Consider the following 10,179-nt stretch of genomic DNA (forward strand, 5'->3'; position numbering starts at 1 on the left):
GTGTGGTGGAGCTATTTTCTTTCTATAGACTCATGTCCATGGTGGTACAGTGGTAGCCCCTGAACATTTGGGGAAGGTGGGGGTGGGATGTTTGCATAAAGAATCCATCTGCAGCTGCCATGAAGGAGCCAGTTTTTCATACAGGCTGCTTTAGCTGCACACTAGTTTGAGGGCTTGACCCCAACAGCAACAAGAGTGAAATAGAAACTAGACAATAACAGTTCTTTAAAATTATTAATCCTGTTGGTGTTATCAGTAGTTGTGGGGAATGGGAGGGATTTTTGTATCTTTATTAAATATGTGCAGCTCCATTTCCCCACTTACTTTTGCTTTGTTGCCTGCTGAAAGGTTTAAGTACTTTTCTGGGACTGAGAGAAAGCATTGAAGTGACTGGGCGCATCCATGGCACCATTGTAGAGTGCGGGTAAATGATGAATCCATTAAAGGTGCCAGGTTATGACTGGAGTTATCTTGGGGCTACAATAGAAGACCAGCCACTTGACCTTTACTTTTTAAGATCTGTTGGCCAAGATGGACAGAACGTGTGAGAACAGTATGATGAGCTTGAGACAAAAACCTGGGATGTGAGCTGAATGAATGCTCCTGCCTAATGTTGCTGTCTGGGTAAGACCAGCAGACCATATCGCTAGCATGCACATCTACACAGGGTCTTTTTCTCACCTCAGGAGTCTAAAGACTGTGCTCCAGTTGCCTAACAAATGCTGCTTTTTAAAATCCTGCCCTGTGTCACTGCAGACCTCTTCTGGTTCTACAGCTCCCAGAAGGGTGGGTCAAGCATTTTTCAACCTGCTAATAGAGCCACAGTGAGAAACCTGAGGTGCCAAAGCTAAGGAATTGGTGTCCGAGTAGTGGAGCTATCTGGCTTCATCTTGATAATGAGGGGCCCACAGCTTAGCAGTGGGAAGGATTCAGTTCTGGAAAGTGTATAAAGGGTAGAGGCATGGCATGCCCTGTGCATCTGTGGCGTTCATATGAGAGCATCAGTGGTCCTTCCTATCCCTGCAGGGCTCAGCTGGTACTTGGACAAATTATCCCTGGTGGCAAGAGCTGTGTTAGTTAAAACAATACATCTTTGGGGGGTGAAATCCAGAACAGTCCTAGATGCTCCACAGTTCCCTGACACTGTCTAGTCTAGTGTAAGCAGTTTGCATTACTTCCAGTTCTGGTTAATGTAGCCACCTCAATGCTGTGCTGTGGTGGGGAGGTCTAACTTGCTCTGCTGTCAGCACAGCTAATTACTGTGGCTGTGTTCATGCAGTGCTGTGCCCAGGCAAATTAGCTCTGCTGAGGTATCCTGAGCCAGAAGCTGTTCAGGCAGCACCAGGCAATGTTGTCCTTTTTTCCTCATTACATCCAGTAGGACACTGCCTGGTATTGCTCTGGGGCCTGTTTTTCCAAATTCAAGCTGAAAGTTTCATGGAGTAAGTCCTCAGCAGCACTGGGGTATCCCAGAATTCAGGATTATCCCAGAAATTTTGGGGTGGTTGGTCACTTTTTAGCATTAGTCAGTCTGAGAGCCAGAGAGTATGAGGAGGTTCTGCTCATGTCCAACAGGTTCAAGAAAAGAATCGTCTCCAAGTTCCAAACCAGATACTATAGGGTAGGTCTGTGTGAAATATTGCCAGCTGTTTCGACACTGTTTTGACTCATTTCAAGGTCAGAACAGCAAAATCAAAATGAAACAAAGGGTGTTGAAACAACCTTGAAACAAAACGAGGCTACTCGAAATGTTTTGAAAGTCAAAATGTTTAGACCATAGCGCTGGGCTGACTTCCCATTCTGTGTGCTAGATCAGGCCTGGGGGTGGGGGAGTCAGCCGAGCTGGATTGACTCCCTGTTCCCCATGCTAGATCGCGCCAGGTGCGGGAAGTCAACCCAGCTGGGCTGACTTTCCCCCCAGCACAATATAGCGCGGGGCATGGGAAATCAGTCCAGCTGGGTTGAGTTTCTCCATCCCAGTCATGGGGCCAGGGTTTGGGAACTCAGCCCAGCTGGGCTGAGTTCCTTTCCCCAGCCCGATGGTCAGGTGAAACAGCATTAAAACAGCTTCACTGTTTCCACTCAAAATTAAATTTGATACAAAACGCTGTTCTGTCCAGACCTTGAAACTGAAGTTGGAACAGAACAGTGCTGTTTCACACAGCCCTACAATAGGGTAGGTTAATTAAAATGTGATTTTCTTTTCTTTCCTGTCTTTATTTTTTTAATAGGCATGCTTCTTCTTATGAAACCACTAAACTGTTGGCAAGCTCCTTGCACCAATACTAATAGAAGACAGGAAGTGAACTGTAGAGCAGCACTAACCAGCTCTTGCCTTCACATCAGGCCCTCAAAGTCATCTTTTCCACTTGCCCACTATATTTTCATCTGAGGACAGACTTTCCTAACCCCATCTCTCCCTTTGATAAGAAGTTTTTTTCCCCAGCTCAGTAGAACAATTCAAAAGAACCTCCCTCCTCTCTCCCTGAGGCTCTTTTTAATCAAATCCTACACCTTTCATTTCTAAAACCCGCTGCTGCTTTTATTTTTCTTCTCAAGAGCTTGAAGTAAAATGATTCCTATGAAAGGGATGGATAGATAACAGGGCTGGCAATTAATAACCAAAAGAGGGGGAGAAGTCTCCCTTTTCTTAACGTAAAAGAATACATTTTTATTCAGGTTTTATTAGAGGCAAGGATCAAAAGAGTTGGGTGAAGAGAACTGTAATCTAGTCCATCATTTAAGTACTTTTGAAGAGTCATGGCAGACAGGCATTTATGCATAGCTATACTAGTTGGCAGTTTCAGTAATTATTTATGGCTTGCTATTTCCCATTCCCTCATCAAATTGCAAGGATGGTTTATCAAGGTGAGAATTGGGCAGGTGGGAAGAGGGAGTGGTGCTGGCTCCTGCCAGACAATTGGAGGTAATAATCTCCTCAGAGACCAGGTAACTCTTCAGAAAGGTGGAATTCATTTGGCCATGTTCAGAGCTGGGAGTGAACAAAGTGGCAGGGGAGGGACGATGGGCTGGGTGTGGGACAGAAGCAGAGGAGGAAGAGATGGAGGAGGTGCTAGACAAGACAGAAGAAAAAAATCTCATCTGCCAAGTATGGCTTAGAAAAAGCAAATGCTTTGTGAGCAAGCAGAAGCGCTGCTATTGTGTGCCTTTGAATGGAGCCATGTCTTCAGTCCTCCCTGCAAATCTCTGCAGCTGTTCTGCTGAGTTTTTTGCTTTATAAAAAATGATTTATACCTTGAAGGAATCAAGTTTGGACCTAGGAGCTTGGGGCTTGGTTTCTAGTTCTGCTACAGGCTCAGTATTTGACCTTTGATGAGTTATTTAATTTCTCTCTGCATCTGATCCCCTTTGACAGATGGGGAAAATACACTCTTTGTTTGGATTGTAAACTCTCCAAGGCAGGGCACTCGGTAGTTGTATGGCGCACAGCTTAATGAAAACTACATCCTGGTTGAGGCCTCTAAGTCGGTGATTCTCAACCAGTGTGCTCTGGCACCCTGGGCTGCCTTGAGATCCTTTCAAGGGTACAGTGGGATGCCATGCAGTGTTAGCACTGTTACATGTACAGACATGATTCACAAGATAAACCCAGAAATTTCCAATAGGAGTCCATAGTGTTAAAAATATTTTGACCTGTTGTGGTCTTTCTGAGTTCTTTGCAACAGAAAAATGGATCTGTTGTTTTTCCATAGTCAAAAAACAGGTGAAAACGAAGAGCTTGCATTTTTCATGGGGTTTATTGAGTCTACAAATGTTGAGAACCATTGGTATAAGCATTTCCGAAACACACACACAGTGTAAGGAGATTTTATTTGTCCCTTTTCCTGCTTGGAACACCAAGTCACCTTCCTCTGGTGCGAGGCTTGCTCACACAGGGTATCGGTTTGTGGAAGATGGAGTGTCAACAGATATTTGTCACCTCGGCATCCTGAGCTGTATCTGTGGAAGTGCAATTCCTGTTAAGAGAGGTTCATGTTCTTTAGAAGGGGGTTAAATGACATCACTGCTGTTACGGGCTCTCAGTCACTCATCAAGTACACATGGCCTCACAGCTTTACAGGTTTTAAAGTGGAGAAAGCTTTCTATTTTGCATGGGGGTAATCGAACATTTTCTTTTTCAATTTCAGTGCTAAATCTGTCTTATACTGTTCCACAAACTGTATCTTATTGGGATGTAGGGCCTTTGTTTTCCCCTAGACTAGAGTGTCAGTCCACAGTCTCCATCAAAGCACCTGAATTTGAGACAGAAGGAATGAGGGGAGAGAGTTGATTCTTTAGGGACCATTTAGCCCTAGGCTTCTGGATGAAGTTGGGTCCTCTGTTGTGCTGTTTTAGTTGTTTTAGGCTTCCCAGCCTCGAGTTGGTTGTATTTCAGTGTCAAAGTGTTTCCCATGTGTATGGTGAGGTAGTCTAAGGTCTGTTGAGAAGAAATGTGCTCTCTGAAAAGAAATGTGTTTTCTGAAATTAGAGTAGCAGTAATTCATTCATGTAGCAGTCTGGATATAGGATGCTTCCTACTTGGAGCCTGCCTCTACATTTTCACTATTCATAGGTTCTCACCTTGACTCTGATGGGATACAAGGAAGATTATCCCTCTGGTACATACTTGCATGAAGCCCTTGCACCAAGCCCTGGAAGTGCCAAGACTCAGGCTCAACTAGTTCCCGAAAAGCAGCTTGTTTCCTGGCTCTGTCATTGGCCACTGGGGATTGGCCAATCAAAATGCTTTGGTAGGAAGCAGCTGGGACACAGGCAAGTGGCAGGCTGGTGAGTCAGTTGGGACATGGCCCTGTTAGGCTGTTGGAAACAGTGGCTAACTCCTACGTGGGACGTCCTAAAAACCAGGCCCATAATCAGAAAGGGGGTTTTGTACCAGCTACATTTCACTTAATTATTACATGTTTGCTTGTTATCACAGGAGGCAGCCTTTCCAAGCAAGACTGGACCATCCAGTGGCCAACGACAGAAACAGGGAAGGAAAACAACCCTGTGTGCCAACCAGAATCCATGCAGTGGATTAGAACGCACCTTTCCCAGAGCCCCAAAGTGCAGTCCAAATGCATCCAACACTACTGTCACCCGGGTTCAGCCCATGGACCGATGTATACCCACGTGGACAGGCTGACTGTGGAGGGCCACCCAGGGCTTTGCCCCCCGGTAGAATCTGGACATCGCTCTTTGCCGCCATCCCCCCGGCAGCGGCATGCTGTTCACACACCTCCACGGACCCCTAACATAGTCACCACGATGACTCCTCCAGGCACGCCGCCAGTGAGGCGGAGAAACAAGCTGAAACCACCAGGGACTCCTCCCCCATCATCCCGGAAACTGATTCACCTCATCCCCGGATTCACTGCCCTACACCGGAGCAAGTCGCATGAGTTCCAGCTGGGCCACCGAGTGGATGAGGCACACACTCCCAAGTAAGTGAGCTCGGGATGGGGGAAGGGGGGATGTCAGGCGAGCAGTGCAGGATGGAGTGATGGGCTGTGATCAGGTAGTTAGGTAAGAAAACATGCTGGTAATGTACATCTCTGATCAGTGCTGCCTGTCTAGTGGCTAGAATACCAGTATCCTGGAGTTCTGGTTTCTAAGCCTGGTCTGGCTTTGGCTGATCCTGTTTTCCTAGGGTGACAATGCCAGCCCCACAGTGTTCTTGAGTGTCTGAACACTTGTGGAGCTCTGCGAAATCCTTGGCTGGGAGGTGTTAGAGAAACACTGAGTATTGCTAAAAGCCTGACACCATGTGCCAGATATCACTTGTTAAGTGCTACGTGCTCCAGTCTGTTAAACCTAACCTGGTGCTTAATCTCCGAGATTAAAGTCCTGTGCTGTTTTGGCTACTGTGGATGTGGGGGTGATGTGTTAATTTAGAGGTTTTGGTTGAAATGCTGCTAGAGAACGTGGTTTGGGTTTCAAGCCAGAAAGGGCTGCTGTACAGCCCATATGCCTAGTACCTTGGGGATGGTACAGGAGGCATGAGGCATTACTATAGGTGACTTGTAAGAAATAATTTATGGGCTCGGTAGAGAGCTTCATTTAAGCTTTCTCCCTTGGTGATATTTGGCCACCCTTTTGGGGACAGGGAGAGCTGAGTGTATTGGTTAGAAGAGCTGCTGTTCTGGGTGCTGACTTAGTTCCCAGTCAGCTCCAGGATCTTGGGATTGCAAAGTTGTCAACAAATTACTTTGGCTCTGCCCCTTAACTCAGACCAGGGCTTGGTGTCAATTTGTTGTAAAGCTCTGTGGATCCCTGTGGATGCACTTCTGCCTCTCAGAGCTAGTTACCCAGGAGGCCCTCAACTCTATTTTCCTACCTGTGAAATGGAACTTAGGATACGTGTCCTGTTTTTCCTGCTAGATCTTAGAGCAGTGATTCTCACACAGGGTGCCACAAGATCTTTTTAAGGGTGCCACTTATTACTAGTAGTGTTAGGTGTGCCAACACTTATGATTCATGAATAAAGACCTACCTAAATCAGTGAGACAAAGGGTTTTTTGCAGCCCACTCTTGTGTGCAGAGCCAATTTTATGGATGTTTTATGGTGGCCCCACCTCTTGGTGGTGATTGGTGGAAAGTCCCCACCCCTTGGTGCTGATTGGCAGAGAGGCCCTAGCGGAGGGAGGTGGAATGAAGGGGCAGCTGCCATATTGATTGCTGACTACCCTTTATGCGGTCCTGCCCCTTAACGCTGATTGGCAGAGGGGATGGGGGGGAGGAGAGACCACGGGACAGCCACCATCTTATCTGCTGCCCTTTGTGCCACTGTGCCAGCTGGTGCCTTCCCCTTCCACCAGTGAGGACCACTGGCTCCCACTGGGGAGCAAGCATTTTATTTTTAAAATTGTTTTTATTGATTTTGCAGATTTTATGGACAATCTCAGATTTCATGATTTCCATGAAACCACTAATTAAGCAGGTCCCTATTCATAAGATGAACCCAGAGATTTCAAATAAGAATTTGTTCACGTGGGAAAACAGTCTGACCCATTGTGTCTTTCTGAGTTCTGTGCAACAGAAGAATTGTTCTTTTATTTTTCTGTAGTCAAAAAGTGAGTGACAGCTAAAAGCTTACATTTTCTGAAGAGGTGCTCTGAGTCTAACAGGCCATACCTCGAGTCTAACAAAGGGTACCTTAAGTCTAAAAATGTTGAGAACTCCTGCCTGAGAGAGAGGGAAAACATTTTATATGAGATCAAAATTTGGATAAAGTTTTTTTTGTTTTGTTTCGTTTTGTTTTTTTTAACTATTCCCATCTTATCTTCCGCTGATCATATGACCTGTAAGTCACCTCTTTTTCCCCCATGCCCTGATAATTTCTGATGCTGGAAGAACTTCAGAAGCAGAAAAAAATTAAGTCAAAATGACAATAGGGCAGAGAAACTGAAAAGTAGCCTCTTAATACCACAGAACTATGCAATTTTTCGGTTTCTCACCATCCCAATAATTATAAGCAGTGTTAGAACAACACTGCTGTGGCCTGTTCCCTGGGGCTGTCGATAGCAGCTTTTGCTGTCTGCTCTATATGCTTAGCTAGTGATTATCCATGGTGTTTTTCTTACTGAGAGGATCCCAGTAGTTCAAAGGATCCTGGCTTCTCTTAGCTGTCAAGGCTTTCTGAAAGGTGTATGCTGTGAGTTTCAAAGGTGAAACCATGGCAAGAATGTGGAAAGATGTAGGCTGTGGTGTGGAAGTGAGGTCCATTTTTAGCTCATTATTTTACAACTAGCAGTAGAGTTTACACCCAGAGTCACCTGGCACTCTCAATCCTTTGCCAGTGGCATCTCCTGGCTCTTCTGAAACAGGCAGCTAGCTCTCCTTCTGTCATTGTTTTCTTCCCTAGCAAGACTGATGCTGGCCTTTTGCTAAGAAAGTTGCCATTGACTTTCAGATATAACAGTGTGGTTCCCCATCATAGCCCTCCAGTTATTCGTGCATCTAAGCTAGGGAAATTATATCCTTTTCCCTGCTCCCTTTCTTCACTTTGCATTCAGGTTCACCTAATTTCTTTGGCCTCCTTCATCCTGTGGATCCTCAGCCAGCAGGGGGTGCTGTCATGCTGGAAAATGCCATTGTTTTCTCCTTGTGATGATCAATTCCTCAGCTCCAGCTTCTGCAACTGGATAAAGTCTGTTTATAAACAGAGTGGCTTTAGGAGGAATGCAATCTGTATCTTGGCCAGGCCCCCAGACTGGTCTGAGGTCCTACTATATTAGCAGCTGTGAACCTGACTGCTCGTGTATTAAGGCAGGTCTGTCCAAATGGCAGCCTGTTGCCTCATGCAAGGGGTAGATTTGTGATCCCCAGGCTCCTACGTGGCCAGTGCTGCCCTCATTGCTTCTTCCATTGGTCTTCAGGCTTCCCCTCCATTCTCTGGCTTCTGCTTCCTGCCCCTGCTCCAGGCTGCATGTCACAACCGGGGGGACCATGGTCCAGAATGCCTTCGTGGTATGGTATTGGGGCACCCACTCTGGGGAACTGCGGGTGGGGCCAGATGTCTGCACAATGCAATGCAGTGGGGGAAGACCCCGCATGGCATGAGGCTGGCGTGGCCCATGGCTTCCACTGCTGTGGCTTGTGTGACTTTCAGCCCCTGGCCACTTAGAAGTTGGACAGCCCTATATTAATGCATAAGGGCCTGATACTGAACCTCTGAATAAAGATACCCTGCTTATAAATGGGGAGTTTTGCAGGCTTATCAGCCTAGCTGACTTCTGCCCTGGTGCTGTGGGGCAGGCCTGTAACATTTTTGGGCAGCCATATCCTGAACTGTGCTTGAAACAGGTCATTCTTGTAAAGGGAGGAACCTGGTGATGAAAGCTCCAGAAAGGAGGAAAGTGCTACAGACTGCTAAAAGGCTTTGCTCTTCTAGATGTAGGAGGCACCTGTATAGTATGACAGGGGCTGGCAGGATGAAACCTGAGGATAAGTATCTCCCTGTATGTACTGTACCCTAATAGCCTGTGGGGGGGAAGTAACATCTCACAGATGGGCACCTTGTTTTCTGTGTGATTAGAGCAGCCTTGATATGGGCTGGCTGGTTCTGTTCTGGTACAGGAAGCAGAGAGCTTTTGGCTGTTTTGTATCTGTTTCTCCCTTTCTTCGTCTGCTTGGCCCTGTTCTCAGGCTCAGTGCATCCAGTTAGCTCCAGTTGAGGAATACAAAGGGTTAAAGCTTTTCTCTGAAGGAAAGGGAACAATGAGCAAGGACAGAGGGAGCCTGCAGGGAAAACTTAGGAGCAGCCAAACTCAGGAACAAGCCTTGGCTGAGGTTCTGGCTTTATTGTGGGGCATTTGTTCAAAATAAAGGTGAGCTGACTGCATCCAGCGTTCAGGCACTCCACTGCATGGTGGAAATGCCATCTGGTAGCAGGGATGGACCAGGGCTTCCAGTCAAAACGCCCCTTAACTTTGCTGCCCTTTGTATCTGAATGCAAAACGTGTCAGTCTTATCCCCCCTGCCTCCTTGAGGTCCCAACTTGAGACCTATAATTGCAGTGCTGGAGCTCAGCACTATGACATAAATATCTAATCCAGGGCAATGCACTAGTCTTTCTTTTCTTCAACAAGAGCTTATTTATTCCTAATGAATAGAAACAGAGTGCATTACCCAATCTTCACCGTTCTTTGTATATACTGAATTCAGGCGTGCACACTTCAATAAATGAATAGGATTGCCAGTTCATTAAGTCCAAATGTGGCACCTTCTCTCATCAGTCAGTGCCAAAGAGAAGTGTTTCATATCCCGCTTTTACAGTATGCTCCCTGTCTCTAATGAAGTATTGCGGTGTGCAGTGCATTTCAGGGCATTCTTGCTGATTATGCCCTTCTGCTGATGTTCCTTCCGCTCCTTTTCTTTTTCTTCTAAGGAGGTGGTTTGTTGTTTGATCTCAGCTTCTCTGTTTCATGCTTCTTCACATTAAAGGGATGTGGTAAAAAAAAAAACAACAACCCAAAAAACAGCACTTCTCTCTGAAAACTTCTGATTTACTCTTGTTGCTAGTAACACCTAATGTCAATGGAGCCGAAAGACGAGAGGGCTTTTCCCCCCTTGCTCAACATATGTATTTTGTATATCAGTTTCAGTTATTTCTCCAGGGGACTCACTTTTCTTCATTTGCATGGATTTTTCACTTTGGTGGCAAGGAAATATTTATTT

The 10,179-nt window shown here is 46.1% G+C and overlaps 1 protein-coding gene across 1 annotated transcript in view; it reads left to right on the top strand.

The window, feature by feature from the left end:
- Positions 1-5,268: 5,268 nt before the first annotated feature.
- Positions 5,269-10,179, top strand: part of LOC109302354 (kinase suppressor of Ras 2-like) — a 186,235-nt gene continuing 181,324 nt past the window's right edge. The window contains exon 1 of the mRNA XM_019523913.1: positions 5,269-5,444. Within this exon, the coding sequence (XP_019379458.1) occupies positions 5,269-5,444 (176 nt within the window). The remainder of the gene's footprint in view (positions 5,445-10,179) is intronic.

The sequence above is a fragment of the Gavialis gangeticus genome, unplaced genomic scaffold (assembly GCF_001723915.1).
Source record: "Gavialis gangeticus isolate Ggan-Ray unplaced genomic scaffold, GavGan_comp1, whole genome shotgun sequence".
Lineage (NCBI taxonomy): Eukaryota > Metazoa > Chordata > Crocodylia > Gavialidae > Gavialis > Gavialis gangeticus.